The 26,771-nt window shown below is 38.1% G+C and overlaps 1 protein-coding gene across 3 annotated transcripts in view; it reads left to right on the forward strand.

Annotated features, from left to right (window-relative positions):
• LOC136832162 (baculoviral IAP repeat-containing protein 7-like) overlaps positions 1 to 26,771 on the forward strand; it is a 99,847-nt gene that overhangs the window by 58,976 nt on the left and 14,100 nt on the right. The window contains exons 1-4 of one of the 3 annotated variants that reach the window (XM_067092887.1): positions 7,289 to 7,440; positions 10,494 to 11,401; positions 21,268 to 21,444; positions 21,595 to 21,740. In XM_067092887.1, the coding sequence (XP_066948988.1) occupies positions 10,696 to 11,401; positions 21,268 to 21,444; positions 21,595 to 21,740 (1,029 nt within the window). In that variant the 5' untranslated portion in view covers positions 7,289 to 7,440; positions 10,494 to 10,695. Of the gene's footprint in view, positions 1 to 7,288; positions 7,441 to 7,465; positions 7,611 to 10,493; positions 11,402 to 21,267; positions 21,445 to 21,594; positions 21,741 to 26,771 lie in introns of those variants that run through there. The other 2 variants (XM_067092888.1, XM_067092889.1) reach the window with 2 other exon arrangements.

The raw sequence follows: 26,771 nt of genomic DNA on the forward strand, positions 1-26,771 counted from the left end.
TTCTGATCAAAAGTTGGTAAAAACGAGAAATGACGTATAAGCTGATGACAACTTTTCTTTGAAACAGATCAAACAAGTGGTTCATCTACATATAGCATCATTAGATGAACCCTGCAGAGCTGGAAGACCCAGACCTTCTTGCATAAAAACTATGAGAAGGAGATGAGTGGAGATTTGTGGAAGATAATGACAGGAAAGACGTAAGTGGCGCAATTTCACAGAGGCTCGGCCCTTTGCGTCACACGGCCCTGGGGGCGACGATGACGGCGATAGACAGCGTCACAGGGATGAGTACGACTGGCGTTGGCGACTTTAAATAGTTCAAGTTGTGCGTTTGCTGAACGTTAGCGGCTCTTCACAGCATAACGACAATGACCAAGGGAAAATCTATGTGCACGATTCAAAACGCTGCATTTACTGTAGATCGACAGCCACTTTTGTTCTTGATATCATCCTCATTACATTTCGGGCTCTGTTAATCGGTAATCCTTAGACAGAATGATGCTACGTTTATTTCACCCGTCGACTGCAAGACATTGGAATTTGCTTCTAGCTTCTGTTTTTCCTGACAGTTATAACATTTCTTCCTTGAAGAGATAGGACATTTTATCTGACCCCTTGTAGATAAACCCTGCTCCTTTCTTCCTTTTCTGTTCTCAGGACGACTGTTCATTACACTTTGAACAATTAGTGGTAATTCAAATCTAAGCGTGATGATCTACCCTGGACATGAACTTACATTTTACTCCTATCTTAATATTAATAATTAAGAATTACCTTCCAGCTTGTTTTCGCTTACATTCTTTTCCTCTTTTTCTTTTTTTTTTTTTTTTTTGCTAACCTTCATTATAATAATTTTTTTCTATTTGAAATGCGGAAAGATACAACTGATTACGGAAGCATAATGGGGTCCCTGTGCGAAAAGAAATCCAGCTAAAATTAACTACAATCCGGTGACAATTTCTCAAACTCGCAAAACCAGCTTTTAAGGAATCTTCATAATTTATTTAACTAATTTCGTTACGTCAAGAGATATCCAGCCTGTCATTCGTGAGGTAAATAAACCCCTACTTAAATCAACAAGCAACTTCAAGCTGAAAGTCAATTAGGTTGCTTGACAAAATTCGCTGGATAATCTTTATAAGGACGCGACAACAAAGGTCTTACAAAATCTCAATTGTATAAGGCTCCCTGAAGCAGGTGAGTGATTGGAGACAAGAGGCCATTGTTCTCGCTCGTTAAATCGGTGATCTCGAGTATTAAAGGTCTTTGAATATTGCTCGTCATAATGCACCAACATGCTAGACATGAATACTGCAATCAGAGAGACGGGAGGAAGGGGAGAGGAAGAAGGCAAGGTTACTCGGAAATCTGGCATGTCAAGATCAAAATGTACTTGAGATCTCTGGCGTCTTCGCAGAGCGTTCATCGAGTACCTGATTGTTAATGGTTTGTGACGTCATAAGAAAGTGATGATAAATGTACAAACAGACAACGCTCCGAGATTTGAATATCTGTAGCGAAGTTGACTGAAACTGAATTGTATGACTAGAGATGGTTGCTGGAGGGAAAAGTTTTCGTCGAGAAGGGCCAGGAGACAATATTGATTTCAGCGTGTTACGAATGCAGATGCCATTCTCACTGCCTTTATTTTATCTGGAATTTATTTCTGTAACTCTGTTTATTAAATTCTATCCTGATTGGTTCGCTTCTTCATCGTATTTTATGCATTTTCATGTTTACCCATATTTACGCTTCTCTTTTCTTTCGGATTTGTAAATATCTTTGGTATTGCTTCGTCGAGAAGTTTTCTGAACATGCTCAGGGGGATTTTGACTTGTTCCACGGTCACTTAGGTGAGTCGTATTGTTAACAGAATTGTCAGTGAGGAAGATAATCAGCAATTGAGATGTATATGAGTACAAGGAACAGCCAAAGTCGAAAACTTGACAAAAACTAGGAATTGCTGTGGTAATTTCCAAGTAAACATTCACATACCAGAATATCAGTTATGAAATAACATCAGCATCTGACAACCTTTTGTATTTTTAAGGAAGGAAAGAAAGCACGTATCTATGAAGTACAATAAAACTGATGGGACTTGAAAGGAAAACAAACCTTTAGTTTAATAATTCACTGCTAAATCATATCATAATACAGGCAACATCTGCCATCTTTTATTCAGTGCCTACGCATTCAGCATATGATAATACAAACAACCTGTCAGGTCACCTCTTCTTGCATTTACATTTACACTCAGAGATCCCCATGAAGAGTTGACGCAGACGGTGAGCTTTCGTCTTTAGCTGCATTGCTCTCTTCCTTTATTTACTCTTCCTCCGTTCCCTTAAGTCTCCTACGACTTAGTTGTACAACTTCTATAACTATATCTTGACCCAAATTCCACATCTAATTTCAGAACAAATCCTTCGGTTGGGCCCGCTGCGGCTTCAGAAATGTGACCCAGCTGTCTCTTTACGACTGCCAAGTTTTGGACCTCTCTTTCAGCTTCTGTTTGCCCCTTATCCTGATATCCTATCTTATAATAAGTGCGTGTCTCGTTTCCTTTGGGTACGATAAGGTCACTGGATTGCCCGTCTTACTGGCCATATGCAGGACTAAAGGATCGACTGCTATTTGTCATATCCAGTCCTAGACTAGATTACCCTTAGCCAAATTTCCCTCCTTAGCCGGGGCTTCACTCTCCACCTCCTCCCCCCAACCCCCCAAAAGAGGCAATCAACCCTCGGCTACAAAAACGCACGTACTATTAACATCTCTGAGCATCTAGAAGATGGTCCAAAAGGAACCGAACTTCGGGGGAAAAAAATAGCAAAAACTAGATATAAATAAATAAATAAATTCTCCTTCACCAGGCATGTCAAAAGGTCGGTGCCATTTTGCGAAAGCCATAAAGATGATGGAGTTTGACAGAGAGCGTTTTAGGAGACGGAGGGCGTCAGGTCAGAGCATCCGGTGGGCGAATGGGCGTTAAATCCAATATGTTACTTTTGCCGGAAGGAACAACTCTTCCTGCCCGGCGTAATAAATAAGGTTATATCACGATTATGATGTCCTGAGAGAAATGTAACATCAGAATAAATATATAAACAGAAAATTGATGATAGCAGTGCTAGTAGTATCCAGAAATATTACAATTATGTATTGTAATTACTTCAGAAATTCGTCAAATTTAGTTCGGAAAAATAAACCAAGTATAGGAACTTTAGTAATGAAAATTAAGATGTGTTCTACCCAAATTCTATTGCAATTTATCTACATGTATTATTCAGAAATTCTGTAAATCTGACCTGATTAAGAGCACTTCAGTATTACACCTTTCAGACATGAACGTTTCCAGAAGTTCTGTATGATACCATTTTTCTCGAACCGCAATAACGTCTTTTTGGAGGTTGGGGGCGGGGGCGGTGGCGGCGCAAGGAGGCGACCTAAAAATAAAATATTTCCTAACAATGATTTTTCAGCACTGAAGATCTGTTTAAGAGCACTAATTCTTCAGCCTCCCCATTAAAGACTAGATGATTTGATAAAAGCCCTATGCAAATATAAGAGTTATATTTGACGCCGTAGGGGGATAGTGCCATCAATGCACCTCACGCGGTGCCCTGTAGGTATTACTTAAGTTGCTTTGCAGCTTCCCTTCGGCACCTAGCTGCAATCCCGTTCATTCCTTTTACTGTAACTCCGTTCATATCCCTTCTCTTCCATTATACTTTCCACCCTCTCGTAACGATTATTTCAAAGTGCAAGTGTGAGTTTTTCCTCCTGTTACACTTTCAATACCTTTTTATTCTCAATTTCCTTTTCAACGCTGAATGACCTCATAGCTCCCAACGCTTGGCCTTTGACCTAGTTTTATGTTCCATTCCGATACAAAGATAGCTGAGTGACCTTGACGAATTGGCCTGGGTCACACATATTAGGGCCAATTGATTAAACATGTAAGTCGCTGCCTGTCCAATGTAATGAAAACGAAAGAAGAAGAAAATGTCAATTCAAACAAAATCGTGAGTCACCCGATATGGAATACGCTGAAAAATATCCAGAGATATGGCATAAATACCTATGATAAGGAGCAAATAACAATTGGATTAATGGAGAAGGGTTAAATCAGATTTTCGAAAGTGATTGTAATGAAAATACCGTAACTAAAAAACGTATACTCACAGTTATTCAAAAGTGTCTATTAGAGTAAACGAGAATAAAATCTTGATAATTACGAATGCTGTCGGTACGCCCATGGGTAGGCCTGTCTCTGATGTTTCAAAACCTGCGTAAATGCAAGAAGGAGGACCATTTCAATTTTGTCCTATCTATCAAAACAAACTCATCGCCGGTTGCCTTCAAAAGAAAGACCGCTTTCCTTAAAATAGCCAAGACAATAACAAAAAAAAAAAAAAGGAACAAGGGACAAAGGAACCAAAACGGTTTGAAGTACTTGGCAAAAACGCATAGTTTTCGCTAAAGACGGTTAGTCCAGGGTAGGTCTACTTTCACAGGCCTAAGTAAGTGAGTAGAGATTGGGGAATGTCTTTCTCCCGAAAGACATTCTCCGGCATTTACTCACCTACTTAGGCCTGAGAAAGTAGGCCTACCCTGGACTAACCTGTCTTTAGCGAAAACTACGCGTTTTTTGCCAAGTACTTCAAGCCGTTTTGGTTCCTTTGTTTCCTCCTTGTTCTTTCTTTTTCTTGTTAGTCTTGACCCTTCCTGGTATGAACTGTGACTACGGCTGACATAATCGTGAAGAGAAAAATTTCGATCCATAAGATTCTGCGTAAAAAAATTTTCTTTGATTCCCAAAACGTTTGTGGACATTTACCCAACTTTTGTTTCTGAAAAATTATATATATATATATATATATATATATATATATATATATATATATATATATATATATATATATATATATATAAATGTGCGTGTGTATGTCTAAATATTTTCTATCTTCAAAGGGATATAGCCTTTTGGTTCCAAGCGAGCTCTACCGATGTAGTGGTAACTACCCTGTGTCCTTTTCTTCTGTTCATGACACCAGGTTTTGCCGGTACCCGATAAAGGTGCCAGGCCTGGATCGAACCACGGGTACCACAAGGGTGAGTTCAGCACTCTATCACTGAACTATAAACGAGAATCTAAAATTAAGAAAAAAAAGGAACGATGCATGACTGTAGATATGGTCTTCCCAATTAAAGAGTCTCAATTATAAAGAACCGGTAGTGGGTCTCTCTCTGTCTGTCTCTCTCTCTCTCTCTCTCTCTCTCTCTCTCTCTCTCTCTCTCTCTCTCTCTCTCTCTCTATATATATATATATATATATATATATATATATATATATATGCATGTTTTATGTATTTGTAGTTTTCTGCTCCAAAGCCCCTTTTACAGGAATGGCTAATTCATGTATAAATAAGTAAATAGATAGATATAGATAGATAGATATATAGATAGATAGATAGATAGATAGATAGATAGATAGATAGATAGATAGATATTATATATATATATATATATATATATATATATATATATATATATATATATATATATATATCTTGATCCCAGCTGAATTATGGAAAGCATCAAGAGATGGAGTGGAAATCCTTTACGTTCTAATGGAAAAGATTCTAGATCAAGAGAGGATACCAGAAGAGAGGGATGTTCAAGAGTGTGGTAATTATAGAGGTATTAAACTGATGTCCCACACTTTGAAGATATAGAAAGAATGACAGATGCCAGACTAAGAGAGGAAGTAGAAATAAGGAGAGAACAGCTGGGGTTCATGAATGGAGTTGGAACAACAGATGGTATGTTCTGTCTGGGACAGCTACTTGAGAAATTCAGAGAGAAGCAAGGGGACTTACACATGGTGTTCTTAGACTTTGACAGAGTCCCGAGACAGGAAATCTGGAGGAGTTTGAGGGAGAAGATGGTCCAAGAGAAGTACGTACGGATGATTCAGGCGTGTCGAAATGTGTATACCAGAGTGAGGAGCAGTGTTGGAGAGACTGAAAAATTTGAGGTGAAGGTTTGATTACACCAGGTATCAGCCTTTAGCCCATTTACTTTCAGCATCGTGATGGATAGCATGACGGGGGAGGTAAGAGAAACAGTGCCCTGGAGCATATTATATGTAGTTTACATCTTGCTGTGTGCAGAGAAGAGGGAGAGTCTGGAGGGGAAGTTAGAGAGGTGGAGGGTAGCACTGGAGGATAGAGGAATGAGGATAAGCAGGTCAAAAACAGATTATATGTGTACCACCATTAAGTTGGATGGCAGGGAGAGTATGAGGTTGGATGGAGAAGAAATAGAGAGAATACACAAGTTTAAATACTTGGGTTCTATAAGGGCGTGGTAAGATCAGCTATGCTATATGGTACAGAAACAGCAAGTATGAAAAAGACAGAGGACAAGAAAATTGACGTAGCAGAGATGAAAATGTTAAGATGGATGTCTGGATGGTCGGACGCGCAGGGCAGAAGACAAGGAAGACCGAGAAAGAGATGGAGAGACTGTGTGAGGGAGGACTTGAGAGAGAAGGGCATTGACTTGTGAAAATGTCTGGAAAGAAGCAAGCCTTGTGGAAAAAAAAAGTTTCCATACAAACCTAATCCATGTGTCTTGGGAGGGGCGTAACAATCTTCATAACACACCGATTTCTAACTCAAATTGCATTCATGGCTCATCTAGAATATTATATAGTAAATAATAATAAATGCTTGCATATAAAATTAAAGCTTAAATATCTTTCTCAATTCACTGATAACTGGTGCGTCCTGGCCTTTGCCTGTGAACTCCATAAAGATATGTTCATGTTCTAGAATTATTTTTATGTCCTGGTATTTAGAACTGAAACTGTGTCAAGGCTTGTTATATTCTTATTTTCAGAAACCAGCCGTGCATTGATTTTGTCCCTGATTTTCCGCATTCCGTTATTAGTACAAATACATATGGCCTGTAATACATTTAGGTTTCTATCAGTTCAAGGGATACGCAGTATCCTGTCCTTCTTGCTTATTATTGGGTTTCCGGACATTTAAATCAGAACTATTTAAATGTCCTTCCATGACGTCATAAGAAAGCTCCACTGAAAGAGACGCTTTTGTTTATATTCTTGGGTTTGATGGTTGTGGCCTTCCCCAAAACGTTCGTTCGCACGCTGGCTAGAGTTAAAAGGATACTCACATAAAGTTTGCAGTTGAACGATGGAATATAAACTATAAATAGATTTGCCTTCTTTATACGTATACCTAGAGCTCTGCGCTTTATATTTGTCTCCCTCTCAGAGAATCTTAGATAGTTTCAAGGGAAGTCAGTGCCAACAGGCGGAACAATCCGAACGTTAGATATTTTGTGAATGTCGTCACTTTATCCGCACTGGGTGCCTGTCGTGACGCCCTTAAGCTGGGAATTTCCAAGGTAATTTTAAGTACCATCATTAATACTTATTGATTAGATAGTTTTAAGGTAATACACTGTTGATCCCAAGGAGATTTGTGGCTGTTGTTCGTGGCTCGGGTCACACGCGAAGGCATTCTAGTTCAGGAACTTCGTTATTTCCAGTCTTAGGCTGTATAGGCTAGGAGGCTGTAAGTGCATCTGTAACCTAACTAACTCATCAGCGTAACCTGTGGTAGGCTGTGCTTTAATTATAGGTTACAGGATTGAAGTTAGCCGACATTTCGTCTAACAGTGCCATGGCAAGACGCTGTAAAGGTTTATGAGGTGATTCAATAGAAGAGCTGTGCATAGAGATAGGCTATCATATCATTAAATATTTTTGCCGAGTAATATAGAAAAGAGGGCATATAGGCTAACGCAGGGTAAAACTTTACTTTAGTTGCACAGCCTGATTGCCGCCAGTCATCGACCGGGACAGGTTCCTCTTACATAAAAAGAAGTAATCATTCCTGTAATGCCAGGTCCTAACCTAACCAGATCTTATTACCTACCTAACCTAACTTAGGGTGCCGTGCCCTGACCTGGCCGGGGCTGGACCCCCCCCCCCCAGGCTGTAACCTGTCCTGGTCGGTGACTGGCGGGAATCAGGCCACATAACTAAAGTAAAGTTCTACTCAATGGAGAACAAGTGAGATCATTTTAGAAATGTACAGTTCATGTTTTTACATTTTTTCCTGAGGGGGGGGAATAGTACTAAACATGGCAACCCATGGAGATTTTCTGCAGAATTGTTCTTTTGGGAATGACAGCATAAATAATTTTTCCCCTACATGCTAGACTTATGTCTAACTCTTGGGAGGACAATGTTAGAAAACAGGTTATCCTAAGAGCCCGAGCAGCATAGGTGAAATATGCTTAAACACAGGAGAAGAGCAGTTGAAAGTATATAGGCTATCTCAGAGGGAATGCAGAGTAAGGGGTCAAGGCAATGAGTGTGATTCTGATGCAAAAACACCAAAAATGTATATTTTTTTTTTCATACATACAATTTGTGGAACCACATTGGAGAAGTGAGGTTTTTGGGTGGAGGGAAATATGGCAAAACTATGACAAGGCATAATCTAACAGTTTAATAACTGAAAAATTATTTGGCATTTAACCCCTTTATCGGTATTATTTTACTTATGGACATTAATTGCTTTCAACATAAAATATAGGTTTTCTGTTGTATTATGATGTGATTTGAATGATTTTTGACAAGGCATTACAGTTTTTGCATTAGCTTATGGAGAAAGATCTGAAAGTCGTAATTTTATTAATTTTAATATACAGTATATCATGAAGGAATCATTTAAATTTGGAAATAAACTCAAAATCATTCAAATCAATCATGAAAATTATTTTATGTTGATTTAATACCCTTTATCCTCTAAAGGGGGCAGTGTTGTCAGTGCAGATCACACAGTGCACTGAAGGCAGTACTTAAAGGTTCTTTGCAGGGTACTTTTGGCCGCTAGCAGGAACCCATTTCGTTCCTTTTACTATGCCTCCATTCATGTTCTAGGATTTCTTCCATCTTACTTTTCACCCTCTCCCAAAAATTTTTTCTTAGTGCAACTGCAAGGTTTTCCTCCTGTTACACCTTTAAAACCTTTTTATTCTCAATTTCCCTTGGCTTTTGGCCTAAGTTTTATATTCTGTTCCATTTCAACCTCCCCATTTGCATTCTTAAAGCCTGGGAAAAAATGTGGAAACACAAACTTATACCCCATCCAAAAACAATGCTCTACCAACGTGGTTTCTCAAATTGTAGGATGTAAACTGGTTCCATTATCTTAAACAATATGACTTAGGGGAAGAAGTTTACTGTTGGGTCATACTACAGAAACAAATGAAAACAATCATACCCCCTCAGATCTATGATTGTCAAATGCAAGTTTGTGTACTGACACGTGTTGCAGTCTAGGCTACCCCTTAACTGTAGCAGGCATTTCAGAGGGGATACAACCTAACCAAACCTCAGAGCACTCTGTCTTGAAATGAATGGAAAAGTAGTTTTAAATTCAACAGAAAATACAAGGAAAACCTAATTGTTATGTCAAAGGAGACCAAAGCTTAACATTTCCAAGCCTTTCCCACCAGCGTATCGTTCCTCCTCCATCAGTATATCATTACCCAACTTCCCTTCCTGCCCGCAGCCTAACCCAGCTTAACTTAAGACATTGTGCCCCTCCCAAGTCAGGGCTTCACTATCCTGTACCTCTTTAAAGCACTTTGAGGTTACTTCTTTTGATCATTAAATACAGAAAGCTAAGGTCAGATGGACTAGTTAGCTAAGCCAAGTCTAAGATGGATAAAGTAAGTTACGAGGGTAAAAGACAACTCATTCTTACCAAATTTTTGTGATGGAGTCACCACAAACACACACCACTGAAACAGCTTCTGCATGATTACAAATACCATCTACCTCCTCTAGCCAGGTCACAAGTCCTAGCCAAGCCTAGAATAAACATAGCAGGTATTGAAGGAACCATCAATATTGGTTTTGTAGAGGTATATAAACATCAAGTTGTGCTGATTTGGAAATTTATTGGCTGTTTGTTTCTTCAAATACTGGCTAATAGACAAATTTCTTGTAGAGGAGGCTTCCCACAGTTTAGGTTTGGATGGTACTTGTAATGAAAGTGCTGTGCAGTGCCCCTTCAGCACTGAGCTGCATTGCTTCTGTGGTCACTTGAAGACTTAGTATATACTCTTAGCTGTATGGTGTTCCCCAGGTTAATTGTCAAGAATTTTTTCACATTACAAGGTATAATATGAAATACTACTATTATTGAAGTGAGCAGAAGTTTTTGATAATTTTCAGCTTATGAGGCCTTTAATTTACTTTATGAATTTCAGCCTTTTCTAAATAAAAATGAATTTCAGTCTTTTCTAAGTGAAAAACTATTTGTAAACTAGGTAACTAAAAGAAAGAAGTGATAAGTAATATTTTTCTTTTATATTGAGATTTATACTCTTATAAACATTGCTGTAACTAAGGAATATTTGTTTTTATCTCTTTTGAGCAGGATTGATGACTAAGGACAATTAACATCCAGGACAGAAAGGAACTAACATTTAAAGCAAAAGATAAGCGAAAGCAGGCAGAAGTGTTTTGCTCTTAAACTGGAGATTTCATGTTCAAGATGCTGAGAATATGTTGGGAAGATTGAAATGCAAAAATATTAACATTTGCGATTGATCAAGCAATCAGGTACTCTTCATATAGCAATGGGAGATACTAATAGTGACATTCAGCTTCTGGAAGAGGAGAAGCATCGTCTGAATACTTTTGGAGACCAGAGTTTTGTGGCTTCCTTAAATAATGCTTGTCTTGCCAGAGCTGGTTTCTATATGAGCCAAAGGGAAAAGATAGTGAAGTGTTTTGCTTGTAATGTGGAACTTAAAGCTAGTGACATACACCCAAGAATTGATGTTTTGTCCTTCCACAAAGAAAAAAACCCAGCCTGCCCCTTTATTAAACAGCTACTTTTTCAGAAAATACCTCGATGGAAGTCATTTTTATCAGTTGCAGATAGCCTGCGATATGAAAAAGCTCGGGCTGACACTTTTGTGGATTGGCCTGTGGCCTTTTTGTCCCCAGGAAAGTTAGCTGAAGATGGGTTTTACTATCTTCGTAGACATGACCACTGCGCTTGCATTTTTTGCAGAGGAATCATTGGTGCCTGGGAAGAAACTGATACCCCAAGGGGAGAACACTCGAAGCATTTTCCTCAGTGCCCTTTTATAAAGGGCAAACCTGTTGGCAATATTCCTATGAAACAGAGTCTCATTTTGGCCAAGTTCAGTAACTTTTCTTGTGCCAGAGTGTGTAATCCCTTGGAACTCAACAGCAGAACTACCTCAGAAGGTGTGACTACAGCCATATCGGGAGATGTGACAGGTCTTGGCAGGCAGTCGGAGAATTGTCCAAGCAGTAAGTGTTGTTGATTTTTTTGTAAAGAGTAACTTGACAGTATGCTCTTCCATGTATTTTCTTCATTAGTTTTTAAACTTGACTCAGTAACTATAGGAATTATGTTAAAAACTCAATGAATTGCACAGGTGTCAAGGTTCTTAGTTCTTTGTCCTTTAAGAATTGTCTCAAAATGTCTGTCTTAACCAGCAAAGTATCAAACCAGATTTGAAAAACAATTCTTTTTTTTATAAAGAATAACCCAGAGAGGGAAAGAGAAAGGCAAGCAAACACACAGCAACATGATGCATGTATGTATGTATACACACACATACATGTAAATGTACACATGCTGATTTGACCTTGAACAAGTATTTACCAATCCTATTAACATTTTCTCCAAATCTATGAATGCATGCAGAGCTTTTTGAAGATGTATTACAGAGCATTGATGTTAATTGTTTTATGTGGCATACAAATATATATGAAATCTTTACACCATCCAAAACACATATGCTACTAGAGCTTAGGTTATTGTAAATGATTGTGTGAAACCTTTGGTAAATATTTAATGCGCTATATATACTGATTAACGCAGTTGTATTCATTACAGTCCATCACGGGATCTTAACATGATCGTGTACTGTATGTCGAGTTGATAATTGAATATGAGCAACTTATGCAGACAAGTTGTCAAAGTTATGAAAATCCACCTGCAAGAACTCATAAGATTGAGAGAGAGAGAGAGAGAGAGAGCAAACAAGATCTAAATGCTACCTAATCAGTTTATCGTGTCTTGGATTTTAATGGACATACAATACCTTTGCCCTCAAACGTGATTTAATTTAATGGTTATGACAATGAAAAGCAAAAAAGAACTAAATGCAATACTTAGTCTTTTGTTTGTGTCATAAATACAGGCAGTATCATGAGTTAATTTTGCACTTATATAACAATCTCTCTCTCTCTCTCTCTCTCTCTCTCTCTCTCTCTCTCTCTCTCTCTCTCTCTCTCTCTCTTTTGCATTATTTTATTACAAGTTAGGGATTTTTACATTTTCATATGCCATACCTATAGATACAGTACACAGAAAGAGCATACTGGAGATTACCTCAGTATGATACATGTATGTATACACATACACACACACACACGCTTGATTTACGTAGACATATGCATACAGACTAAGACACTGACGGGCAAAAAAAAAGTTCTGATGCAAAATGGCTTGGCAATTTATACCAATGTTATTTCATAACCTGTCCAACTTTTCCAGTTTAATGGAATTTCTGCTTCAGAAAAGTTTATTTAATATTAAAATCAATGAATATAGAAAAAACATAAAACAAAGTTTTTAAGATAACAGAAGTGAAAGAATTACATGAGACAGTACAAGCAGACAACCCTCCCCACTCATCTCTCCTGGCCCTCCCGCCCCATAAGCCGTACCCTGGACTACCTCCCCTCTTCCCCCAATCTCTCCTGGCTCTCCCACCCCATAAGCACTTACCTCACCTACCTCTCCCCTTCCCCCAACAATACTCATAAGAGAAATAAAATAATGTTGGTGCTTTTAATCCAGTAACAGCCACAAAAGCACTCAAAGTGAAATGCTTGCGTACCCCTCTCACTCATCCTATCCAGCCTTTCCCCCCCTCTCCCAACCCTTTTTCCTTGGCCTACCACCCCCACAATAACCCTTTCTCAGCCTATGCCTGTAGGCAGGATTACCAACACTTTTTTCCACCCAGGTAGTGCTATCAACTATCTGAGTACTTTTTTTTATGAATACTGTATATATATTTTACCTTTGGGCCTTCCAGATAGCATTGAGTTGGTAATAGGCTGAAATCAATTATTTGAAAGACTACAGTACAGTACTGTAATTAATAAGGTTTTCTGAAGTACCAGCAAACTGGAAAACTTGAACAGATTATCAATACAGACTGCCTTGTTGTATTTCGTCAAGAATTATCTTGGACAACAGAGTCTCAGAGTGAGTAAATGGATGAAGTGAAGCTATGACTGGTGCAGTGTTTCAAGATTTGATAGTACTGGTTACAGGCTTATGCAGCAAATATTTTAATCTCGGATAAAAGAATAACTAAACACCACGATAGAAAGAATGAGAAGTATGGAATAACTTTTTAAAAACACTACAAGAACATGAAATCCCAAATAGAACAAAATAAAAATAGAATAAAGATTAAAATCTACACAGTACAAATATTTCAAACAGAAAACCATTTAATCTTCAAAAGTTGATAATATTGTGCATATTGTTACTATTTGTAAAAATATTACACAAACATATTTGGTTAAAATAGTCTCCCACATTAAGTTTTACTGATACAGGAAAGAATCTTTGTGACTACATGTGAAGTAGTACAGTACCTCACACTTGCGCTCTTAATTCATCTTAAGACATGCAGCTTGAGTCAAAAATGACGTAGGTTGCGTAAACCCTTTACTGTATAAAAAAAATCACCAAGACACCCAGTAAACCTATATAAGCAACCCCATAATATCGCTGATACATGTTCACTGTACAGACCTATAATTTGGTAAATGTACATGTACAGTCTGCATTACTGTGTTCAATAGTTAAACATTTTTCTGTCTTTTGAATGGAGTAAATCTATGCATGTTAATTATAAGGAATATAAAGCAAAGCTAGAAATAGAAGTAGAATGTCATGTACTAGACAATACTTTTTAGGATTTTTATGTCTTTGAATGGTTTTATTCTGAGTACACATTATGTTAACATACAGGTACAGTATATTATTACTGTATGTGTTTTTAACATTTGCTCTCATGTGATTTGGCACCTTTCAATAGATTCTGCATTTTTATGGCTGATGGTTGAATGCTGGAACTATGTACAGTACTTGCTACTGTAGTCAGGTGTCATATAAATAAGATGAGATAATATTTTCATATTTTCAACCTTCTAGGTCATTTATTATTACCTATACATCTCATTACTGTATACAGTATATTATTTTATATAATTTAATGTTTACATGTGTTTTGGCACTTTTTAAACTGGTGTTTTAACATTTGTTGCTGACTGACATAAGATGCAAAACTGGCGTGAGCCAGTTTTTTATTTTTCAACAAAAACATCCATAACATTGAAAACCCTGCATGTTGAAATGACTTGAGTGCATGTACTGTATTGCTGTATTTTTTATGAAACTTTTTCTTATTTTATATAACGAAGTTTAATTTATACTCTTCATTTGTTTCATACTAACCTGCAGAACTAATATTTGTATGTACTTTTCATGTCTGCGACAAACTTACCAACACTGAATCCTAAAAATTCAATACAAACATAAAAATACTGCATGGTTATGCATACATATATAATACATCCACATATCTATAGCTATAAATACATATATATGAGGAACTTAAGACCCAAAACAATGGGCAACAAGCCAGTTGATCTCTGTGAAATTAGATCGCTGTCGCTTGTTCCTGGTTGTTAAGGTAAAAACAACCCGACCACCCCAGAACTGAGGGAGTGATGGAGCTCCCTCCCACACCAAGCCATTGCTTTCTTTGTCGTTGTCCAGTGCACACAACTCTTGACAGCCTTTGTTGTATTAGCTGCAATCTTACTCTTAGATATTAGGCATTTTTCTCTATTGTTATGGAGGATTTATCCAGTCAAAGCAGCTTGGCTTCATCAGCTCCAACGAACTCAAGACACTGTACTTCTTGCCGCAAATGGCTAATTGTTAAACTTGTTTTTGGCGGTTATACTGTCTGTTCTAATTGTAGGGGGTATGACTGCTTTGAGATTAGCTGTGATCAGTGTAAGGATTGGTCTGATTTGCAACGTCAGGCGTACGTGTCTTACATTCAGTCATGCGTAGTAGCAAGCGTAAGATCAGAGGTAAGCATGTGGCTTCAGATGTGCAAGTTTTTTCAGTTACCAGATCTTGCAGTGTTACCAGATCACTGTAAGAAAGTAGATGGTTCAGTTAAACCTGTTACTTCATCTGACTGAATAGGCCGAACAGTGAGATCAGGTGTATCTTTTGATGATTTGAGCTCTATCCTTGGTAACTATAGAGATCATGTAGATAGTCAGATCAAGGATTTAGCTGATGTTGTTAGGGATTTGGCTAATCATGTTTATTCCAGCTCCCCCGGTCATGTTTGGTTTCACATGTAAGTGATCCCGTCGCAACACAGTGGGTTCATTCAGAACCACACCATTCCCCAGGTAGTGGGAGTGTCCTGACTGGAGTGCATAGCAGGACTATGGTTACTAGTCTCTCCTCTTCCCCTGATATTGAGCTAGATGGGGATAGTGATGTAGATCTTGAAGGAGATTGGGAAAATCCGTGTAGGCCTAGGTCGGGAGTTTGATTTACTGAGACTTCATTTCAGGCCGCGCAGTCGTGTACGTTTTGGGATGGGCAAGCTCTTAGACCTGTAACGGAATTATCTCCTATGCAGATTTTTGGATTCCGTGGGGTTAAGTCAGGGTCTGGCTCATCTTGTCTTATGCTTGATGGTTGGGGAAATTATCCACCTCGTCAAATTATTGTTCATTCTGAGTCAGGGGATAGTTTGACTAGTGTGGGTAATAATCTTAATTCTTTTTCTAGTTTTGGGAAGGATAAAGAGAACAAATTACATCTGGGCATTAGGTTTTCGCATGATGTGAAGAATAGTGTTGCTATTGATAGGGAAAGGAAGGATGTTTTTGGCAGGATGAAATCGTCTTCTATAGAATCCCTTCATGCTCTGGCTAGTAGAGTGAGGTCTCAGTTTGGGTCCCAGCAGACTGAGTCATCCTTACAGCATTCGGCGGCTTTTACTTCCTCAGTTGGGGTAGAGGAATCTCAGAAGTTGATTGTTATTGACGGAGAAGTGGATGATCAGGACTCAGTTCATGCTTACCTAATATTGCGGAGATTGCTGAGAATTTTTCCAGTAAGACTTGTGAATCTGGGGATGGAGAAACAGCCTCAGTGGGAATGTATAGATGCATGCAGGAGTTTGTTATGGAACTTTTCCCTGAAGCTAGAGGTGTTTCGGTTCAGGCTAAATGGTGTTTTTCAGGTCAGGCATCCAGGTTTGTTAGGGGAATGTCAGAGGAAACATCACCTTCTTCCCTTCCACACTGGAATCTTCATGAGATTGTTGAAACAACAGGGGACATTGCTAATGATAGGGCAATTGCCAAGGTTTTAGAAGGTAAACCAGCTACTGTATTCCCATCTCTGTTTTGACATCCAGGAAGAAATATTTTAGAGTTTTAGGTCCCTCATGTCCAGCTCAGACCTGAAGGCTCAGGTTGGAATTTCAGTGGATGATTGTTCAAAGTTGGAAGGGGCCTTGGGTGCCCTGACGGAGATTATGAATTCTTTAGTTTGGGTTTGGTCAGCGAACAATGCCCTTGTCTCAATTCCTGGTCTTGTTGATGACAACCTTTCACTATACCATCAGTTGGTGAATAGTTTTAATACCTCCCTGAAACAGCTTATGTCAGAGATGCTTAATCTTAAGTTCTTTCTTGAGGGTAAGCCTAGGGACTTTTATTTAGGACATGCCTCTCCCACTCTTTCAGACATAAACAAGAAGAAACTTAGAGCACTGTCCCTCTTGGGAGGTCATCTTTTTGATGAGGCAGTTCTTGAAAAAGCCCTAGGTGATTCTAATCTTGAGGTCAAGAGGAGGTGTGATCAAGCATTGCTTTCTCATGTAGTTAAGCAGAGTAAGAATAAGCCTACTTATCGTGTTAATTAAGCAGTTGGGTTTGACAGTTGTTTATTCTTCCCATCTGGTAAAGTATTCTTTGTATGGTAGCCTTTCGGCATTGTTTTTTCTTGATTGGATTTTTGTTACTGATTATGACTTTTTAGCTAGTTAGTATGTCGGACACTAGCTCTTCCAGTTTCTGGTATTGCAGCATAGGCTTGAATACCCGGGTGACGAAAATTACTTATGACTCTCATACCCTGTGCACAAATTGCAGAGGGCAAGTTTGTACTATTGATTTGACATGCGACGAATGCAGGGATTGGGATGAATGTAAATAGAAGACCTTTACTTCTCATTTGAGTAAATTAGAGAGAGATCGCAAGAGGAAGGCAGGCGATAAAGCCAGTGAGAAATTAGCAAGTCAAATGACTCCTAAACCTAACAATGCAGTTATTCCTGCTGTATCTCCTATCATTCCTGTTTCCCCAGTATCAGTAAATACTCCTAGACCACCTACTCCTGCTTCTGATTTTCACACTTCCGAGCCTGATTGCTTCACCAGCTTGGAAAATGAGTTACAGAGAATTAATATGGTGGTAGGTATAGTGGCCCAATTAGGGGCATCGATGCATGCCCACATGGATAAGTTTGATAAGAAAAGTGAAAGTGAACTGTCAGTGGAGGAGGTGGCTGTTCGTCCCGCTGTTCTCCTAGGCATCGGTCACTGCCATACTCCCCTGAACCAGGGAGGAGGCATACCGTTAGCCAAAGGGAGGTCATTGAGGTCTGCCCATGACCAGTCAACCCCTCAGACCAGCCTGTTACATCCCAGGTTGCGTCAAGAGACAGCCGCTGGAAAGGCGCCTCGGACGTGCATCAGCTCTTGTTTAGTTTGGGAGATTTTTTGCCGTACCATAGGTGCTAATGGCATTTTCCCGACGAGTCACGTCCCTTGATGAGGCTTTCTTCTTCCAAGGATCTAGCTCCTTGACTTCCCAGCAAAAGGTTGAGGGAGCCTCCTCTTAGTCCTCAACCCTCTTGCAGTAAGTGGGACAGCCCTGAACATTTCTCCTCTCCTGGACACCAGGAACAAGTTTTTAGTCACTCCTCTTCGTCTAAGAAGCGTCTTCTTTCTGATTCCAAGTTCCCCACTTCTAGTGTACAATGTAGTTCTTCATCTAAGCACCCGGATTCGAACGAGCGCCCAGTAGCGGCCAAGCTTCATATATTACCTGAATGCCTGCCTTCAAGTACAGTAATTCCCTGAATCAGCTAAGCCTCCTGTAGTGCTCAAGCTTCCTGAAGTGCCCGAACTGCCTGAAGCAGTTTTTTAGTGTTGGGTAGTGGTCATGGTAATTTTTATGGTGTAGGTGATGATCTTTGGTATTCTCCTTCGTCACAAAGTTCCTGCTGTATGTTCTGTCCGCCTTCGGAACACTCCTTCGCTGCAGAATATCCCACTTCCGTAGGGACGACTCTGACTATACTGTCACGTCTCTACAGGTCGAGATGAGCGCCAACCAGAGGCAGTAATTATCTGCGCAGCTCTCTCACCAGGTAAGGAAACAACAAACATTGTCTCAATGTTAGCCTTTTTTTAGGTCATTAACTTTTCATATGTAGATTGTTATTTTACTGTCCGTGATTCCTCACCTCCTTTCAGTGTAGAATCAGTTAAGTAATTACTGGGTAAGTTACTTATATAAAAATGATATTTTTATTATAAAATAAAGTTTTATATATACTTACCCAGGAATTATGGATGGAGCCCGCCCTTCTCTCCCCGCATGGACTTTTTTGCTTAAACAAATTGATCTGTTGGCTTAGTTGTTCGTCTCTCTTACCCTGAAAGTGGGCAGGGTCTTGTCATCTACACAAAACAAAAGAATCGCCACTGCGAATTTCAAAATTTAAGCTGCCTTTCGAGTAGAAACTCTTAGCTAAGTGAATACTGGGTAAGTATATGTGTGAAACTTTATTTTATCATAAAAATATCATTTTTCAGTCTCTACTATTAAGGGTTACAAAGCGATCGTAACATCTGTTTTTAGATTCTGGTATAAGGATGTATTTGAGGATCATCTGCTCTCTGATCTTCTTTGTTCATTCGAGGTAGAAGTCCCTAGGAGATCTCTTCACCAGCCCCAGTGGGATCTAAATGAAGTTTTGGCAGCTTTACTGGCCCCACCTTATGAACATCTGGGATCAGCTGATCTAAGGTCTTTGAGGAAGAAAGCCCTTATCCTTTTGGCACTGTCTACGTCAAAAAGACTTGGTGAGCTTCATGCTCTTTCATCATTTGTGGCAATGAAGGGAGAAGATTTGGTAGTTTCATATTTGCCAGAATTTAGAGCAAAAACTGAGACAGAATCCAGACCTCTTCCAAGGGAATATGTTATCTATCATTAGCTGCGTTTGTCAGTGGTCTAGAGCCAGACAGGTTTTTATGTCCAGTCAGGGCGTTAAGGTACTACATGGACATGGTTAAATCAGTAGAGCAGAGACCTAGATCTCTATTTGTTTCATTAAGAAACAATTCATGACCACTTTCCAAGGATAGGCTGTCCTTTTTTCTGAGGGAGGTAATTTCAGGGGCTTAGTCAAATAGGCAGAATCAGCCTCCTTCTTCTAGGGACAAAGGCCCACATAGTATTAGGGGCTATTCTACTTCCATGTTGTTTTGGTCTGATGTTTCAATACCGTCAGTTTTAAATGCTGCTACACAGAGATCGAATACTGTAGTGTTTTTGTTAGTCATTACTTAAGAGATGTACAGTATGTATATGATTCTGTAAGATCGCTTCATCCCATTGTTGCTGCTGGCGGTGTGATATCTTAACCTAACCATTCACTTCTCCCTGCTACTTGTACATAGAATAATAGAGGTATGTATGGTCAGGTGAGTTTGGCTCACATGTAAGATTAGAGACCTGAAAGCTGTGTGAATGAGTCTCTCTCATCATCCCACTTGTATGCTGATGTACAATGCATAAGAGGCTGTATGAATGGGATGTCAGTGAATGGAGGTTTGATACTTGCCAATACCTGACGGAGAGAGAAAAAGGTTGTATGTCCGTGTTTGGAAGCCTGATACTGTACTTGCCAGTTCACATGACATATCAGTCATTGCCACTTGCCTTAACTCAAAGACTGGGAGATTGAGCTTTCGGAGTCTGTGAGGAGGGGGCATGAGAGAGTGGCTGTCTGACCTGGTGTGGAGCTTAATAGGCCACCTTAGGCAGATGGACTGACACAATGACTAACTGACAATCAGCCACATTTTCTTTTTCTGCGACATCACAAGCCTGCATTGTGAAGTTTGGTAAGTCACTTTTAAGATACTGGACATCTGAATCTTAAGGTTATAATTACACAACAAGCCAGTTTTGAGTGCCATTAATTGCATCCCGCCACCCAATTTTCAATGTCGGGAATCATGCAAATATTAGGCTAGTATAAAGCAAATGAATTTCCAATTTTAAAATTAAGTTTTGAATACTTACCTGCAGAACTAATAGGCACCCTCCCTCCTCCCCACTTTTGCCCAGTAGGCCAGTTGACGCACTTGCTTAAAGCCGGAATGGCTTGGTGTGGGAGGGAGCTCCGTCGCTCCCCCAGCTCTGGGGGCGAGCGGGTTGTTTTTACCTCAACAACCGGGAACAAGCGACAGCGGTCTGATCTCATGGAGACCAACTGGCTTGTTGCCTATTGTTTTGGGTCTTAAGTTCCTCATAATATGTATTTATAGGTGTAGATATGTGGATGTATTATATGGGTATGCATACACATATGGTATTTTTATGTTTGTATTGAATTTTTAGGATTCAGTGTTGGTAAGTTTTGCGAGCATGAAAAGTACATGCAAATATTAGTTCTGCAGGTAAGTATTCAAAAATTAATTTTAAAATTGAAAATTCATTTAGAGTTTATATACAGTGCAGAATGTCTGATTACTGTCTAGCAAAGTGAGCTTCCTCTGGGATTAGGATAGGCCTATGAAAAATATAACCCTCAGTCTCTAGGCAAATTTTAGTCTTGTTTCAGGAATAATTAGCATCTTTGATGCTAGGAAATACAGTTTCTATTGAAGGACTTTCACTGTATTTGTCTTCTGTTTTTTGTTTGCTTGGTCTCTTATATCAATTTTTTATTAAATTTCAGAGATCACCGAGAAAAAGAATGGGATCAATTTAAAAGATATTGGATTGCATGAGTACCGAGGTCCAAGGCACAAAGAATACATCACTTCAGACAGTCGCACTAATTCCTTTAAAAGTTGGCCAGAAGGTGTAAAACAACAGCCTTGTGAACTAGCAGAAGCTGGGTTTTACTATTGTGGTCTGTATGACTTCGTTTTTGTAGAATATATCCCATCAATTTGTAATGCTGCATTGTACCATATATACACATAAGCCTAAAAATTCAATATATTTAAAGTGCATTAGTTTTTAGGACATTTTTTATATTATTTTTTTTTCTTTGACACAGGGCCAGGTGACCACGTTCGATGTTTCCATTGTGGGAATGGAATTTGCAATTGGGAGAACGGGGATGTTCCTTGGGAGGTGCATGCTATTTTTTACCCAAAGTGTAGTTATGTTCTTTTAACGAAGGGTCAAGAATATGTTGATAAGGTTAGTAAACCAACTTTGTTGTTGTTTCAGATGTAAATCAGTACTGTATATTCTTTTCAATTTTGAAAATGAAGTGAAACGTAAATATTATTCTTAATAATACAAACCACAATTTACAGAAGCTTTTGTCATCTGGGTCATGAACAGAGCCAGGACAATTATGGATCAGCTAATTAGTGGAGGTCCACACATATCAAGTAGTATACTGTACCAGTTGTGGCTGGTTAGAGTTGATTGCCTTTGTTACAACATTATTAGTTATGTCAGGCAGGAAGTCTGTTTTTGTTTTACAGTATTTTATTCTTTCCACGAGAATGGCTTATCATGTAAGATTGATAGTGTACTTTCCATTTGAGGCTTGAGAATTGGTGATGTATAGGCTGGATAGTTGCATTTCAATTTCTCCTCCGTGTTTTATCAATAGTTTTAAGGTAATGCATATCAGCATGGCATAGGATTAGATTTGTAAGTTATGAAGGCTTGTCAATACAATAGTTGTTCATAGCATTAGTAGTCTTATAGGAGTTGTATGGAAAACTTTAATTACTAAAACTTAGATTTGACTACTTGACGACATTCATGAGCAAACTTTCTGAAAACATTTAACTTTTGTGACCATATGTCAGGAATTAGTATGCGCTGAAAGATCTGGTCTATCAAATGAGGAGAACAAAAGCCCTGGAGTTTGAGGATGATTTGTATGAATGGGTATCCTAGCTCAGATGATACCTATATGGAGCTCAATCCCCTATTGTATTTGCAGTGCAATGTAGGGTTTTATAAGTTTATGTTGCTCTAGCAAATCTTTGAGAAGATAAGTCTTTATATTTTATTGTGGTGTGTATCTATAACCACTAGTCTTTTATGATGTTGTTGAACATCACATTTTAGTTTAATTCTGTGTTAATGGTTGCACAGTGATCCAAGGTCTCTTGTAGTTCATAACTTTAACTTTTAAATTTGTTAATGTCAGTTTACTGTTAATTACTAGTTTATCCATGTTATATCTTATTTCTATAGAAACCACATATAGAGAGGAAATACTGGGGAAAGAGAAATAATAAAAAATTTGTTAGGGAAAGAAGAAAGAAGTGTAAAAACAAATCTTATTATCAGTCTATTCATCAGATGTTGCTTACGCATGAGGTGAGAAGCAGTCAGGAAATTCAGGAAAATAATGATAGCATGCAGACCTGGACTTATGACCAGATAGAGTATTAGGTTTTTGTAAAGTACCGTTCTGCCTTTCCTGCCACCAGGACATAGGACTAAGTAGGGAATTAAGCTTCTATAGATTATAGTTCTTTGCCTTGTCTGCCACCCAAGACTTAGCAGCACCAGGTAGAGGGTTAAGCTTTTATAAAGTATTGTATTTCCCAATTCCTTCCCCTTTGCCATCTTTGGGGTTGCTTAGAAAATAGCAGCTAAAAAGATGTCCCAGTGCATTGATAACATTAGGCATCAAAGCCCTAGGAGCCTTGCACCTCAGCTCCTGGCCTAAAGAATTGTAGTTAGGCCCTTTCTTTTTCATTTCTTAGTAACATTTTTATTTTTTCCTTATTGTATCAAAACAGACTTCACAATAGAGGATCTGGATTTTGGAAAATTCTACTCTTAAAACTTTGTTGGAAGGTGGAATTGGATGGCATGCCTCTCCTGCCATAAAGTTGGAGTACCTGACCTGATCAAGCAAGGAGAAAAATTAAGTGCAAGCGTACCTTTTGTACTGGGTTCAGTCTTAACTGACTGATGAACCTTAAGGCACTGAGGACAAGGTTGATATATAGGGCAGCTGCCGTTTTAAAGACAGCAATTTTGCTCTCCTCTTGTTGGGCTTCCTAGATTGAGGGAACTCATCCTTAATTAAGTAAATTTTTGCACTATGAATATAAATCCTCAACCCTCAGCCTCTGGCACTCCCTTGATTTTTCCCCTTGGAATCTTCCAGTCAAGTATAAAAATTCAGAAGTAGAGGTACTGTACTATAAAAACTTTTTGAGATAAACACAAAAAAAGAGAGAAGGTAAATTCATACAGGATACATCCTTCACCGATTTTGACTGTTTGGAAATTAGAATTGGCCAAGGTTCTTGATGGCAACAAGTGAACACCAAATATAACTAAGACTTGAAAAGTACCTGTTACAGACATTCATCAGCTGGAATAACTTTTAAGACAGCTAAAAAGCATAACATGGTTAGTCGGAGCAACTAACAAAAATCAGTCTGTGAGTTATGTGGCAATACAATCTACAGTATAGCTAACTCAAAAGTGACTATTAAAACGTGACACAGTGAATATTATACAGGGAACCAGTTAGGAAAAATATTATTAGACTCTTAAGAAGGGTAAAGTATTGCACAAGGCTGTGAAATCTATGAACTTCCAGACAGGAAAAATAATGAAAACTTCAAAAGTAGCAGTAGTATTCAGAAGATGAACCCAATTCATATGGAACAAGTAAGAATGTAAGTAAATTATACAAGGAGAATTGCTTTAGGGTAGTAATGCATTGCATCTTTGCTTGAACTTGTGAGGTTTTAATTTCACAACATCCTTGGTCCAACAGTGTGAGGAATAAAGGACCTCTGGAACAGAAATTTGACAGTGAGGCACATTTCCAACCTACTGGTGCTGTTGTTCAGCAAATGTCATTTTCACTTAAAATACACCTTACGAAAAATTGACAAACGAGGCTATCCATCAGTGGTTCAAGTCGTAACTGCTAATATTAGGAAACAGAAACTACCACCACAAACCACTCTGTTTAATAGAGATAAATCTCTGGCAGAGGCAGATGTCCACACCAGAGAACAGTATTCTAGAAACAGGACAAATGACCTAAAACAGGTTGCATTGATTTTATCAATTATAGATATATGAGGCCTTACGTACAGTACCTAATTACAAGTAACATTGCAAATACCTAACTTCTTCCTAAGAATTTGAAGGACCAGACCTTCCATTGAATATTAAAATTTTGGGTCAAAATAGAGAAGTAAGACTGTATGTAACTAAATCCTTAAAGTGAAAAAATTGCAGTAAACATGGACACAGCGTAAAGATATCATAACTCCAGATGTGAATACTGTTGATTAAATAATCACACAACAATGTGGAACTGTGGCGAACCAGTTTGCATAAGCTGTAGTCAGAATCACCATGCAAGATCTAGGGTTTACACATTATATATTTACAACATGTGCTGTAACTAAAAATACTTCAAGAAGACCTGGAATGTCCATAAGATAGTTGAACTTTACCTGCAAGTAAGAGGGTATAATGACCCAGCTAAAAGCCTTTTACAATTCCATTACCCAAAAAGTAGCTAAAGTCAAAATCATCATGTAACATACTGTAGAACAAGCAAATGGTTTATTAGGTACTGTATATTTATTGATTATTAATTTTTTTTTTCCTTTTTTAATAGGAGATCTCTTCTTTCTCTGTTTCCCTCATCTCATCTTCCTTCTTCTTAATGAACACTATATTCTTTGGAAGCTTGAATTTTAAGTTAATGGTATTCTTTGGAAGCTTGAATTTTAAGTCAGTGGCCCATGTGAGCTTGTTCCATATTGAATAGGGTTCATCTTCTGAATAATAATAATAATAATAATAATAATAATAGAGAAATTAGAAGAAAATCACCAAAATGTTTCTGATTAGTATAATAACAAAATACCATTATAAAGAATGCTCTAAAACTAAGAAACAGATTAATGACCATAATGAAACTGTTCCTCTTGTCAAACCAAAGTTAAAAATACTGAAAGACATCGGTCGATATAAAGAAAAAACAAAATTAATCCATCATCTTGAAAAACAAACCAGTCAGTGGATTCTACCCAAAATAAAGGTATACCAAAGGAAAAAGAAAGCATAGATCAAAATGAATGTGTAAGGAGAGATTTAATCAGTCCAACACCAGTACTTACCACAGCAAAATTTCATAAGGAAAACAAGCTGGAAAGATGATGTGCAAATGCAAGACTTATTTTATTGAACTCTGCAAAGAAAACAAGAATATAACAAAAGATAGCTTAATAAATGCTGAAATATAGAATGTCATGAAAAAGGATGCATGTGTATCAGCATTTTTATATATTATTAAGATAAACAAATGTAAGTAAATTTGTAGAAGGAATTCCAAAAATGTATGAAAAACTGGTAATGAAACTGTTAATCCCAAGAATACTAAACCAGTTACTGGAAATGAAATTTGTAAAGTACAACAAAAATGTAACTCCAATTACAGTAAGATAAATAGTAAAACATGTCCTTTTTTAAACTAAAAACCTCATTTGTAAACTAAAAACCTCACCACTCATACAGAAGATATTGATTATATAATGCAGTGGAATTTAAATGGTCTTCAGGCCAGATTGCATCGTAAGGATGTATAGTGTCCCCTCAACTATACCATTTGCAACTCGCTGTAATCAACCAAATGAAAATTATATATATAATTTAAATAATTTACAAGTACAGTTTTAGTATTTGATCATCAAGAACCCTTTTTTATAATTGGCAGTTTCAATGCTTAGATCCCTAATTGGGATTACAATTGTATATCACTGGATCTTGCAGCAAATGTAATACAGTAGAACAGATTATGAATTCAAATAGCCTGTGCTGTCTCAGTAACAAAAAGAAAAAAAATACATGGTTTCCAACAGCACAAGGGACTATTTCATCAATGGATATCACACTTTGCTCTTGAAACTTAGTAAATAGATTTGGACAGAAATTGTGACAGCATTTATGGTAGTGACCATTATCCGGCTTTAATTTCCTTTGCTAGTTTCATTAAAATCTTTCTGATAGACTACCTTTCAAGTATGAATTGATAATATTCTTTCAAAGACTTTCCCACTTGACTAGTATGCCTATAACATGTCTTGCCTCACCTTTACCACTGGAATTTATATTTGTCCACTTCAGTACCTGTAGATTTTGTGCCACTGCCTTGACCCTCTGAACTGAACAAATATCCACATTTCTTCATTCAGCATTTCCAAAAATCCTTTGGTT

This window comes from Macrobrachium rosenbergii, chromosome 49, assembly GCF_040412425.1.
Source record: "Macrobrachium rosenbergii isolate ZJJX-2024 chromosome 49, ASM4041242v1, whole genome shotgun sequence".
Classification (NCBI taxonomy): domain Eukaryota; kingdom Metazoa; phylum Arthropoda; class Malacostraca; order Decapoda; family Palaemonidae; genus Macrobrachium; species Macrobrachium rosenbergii.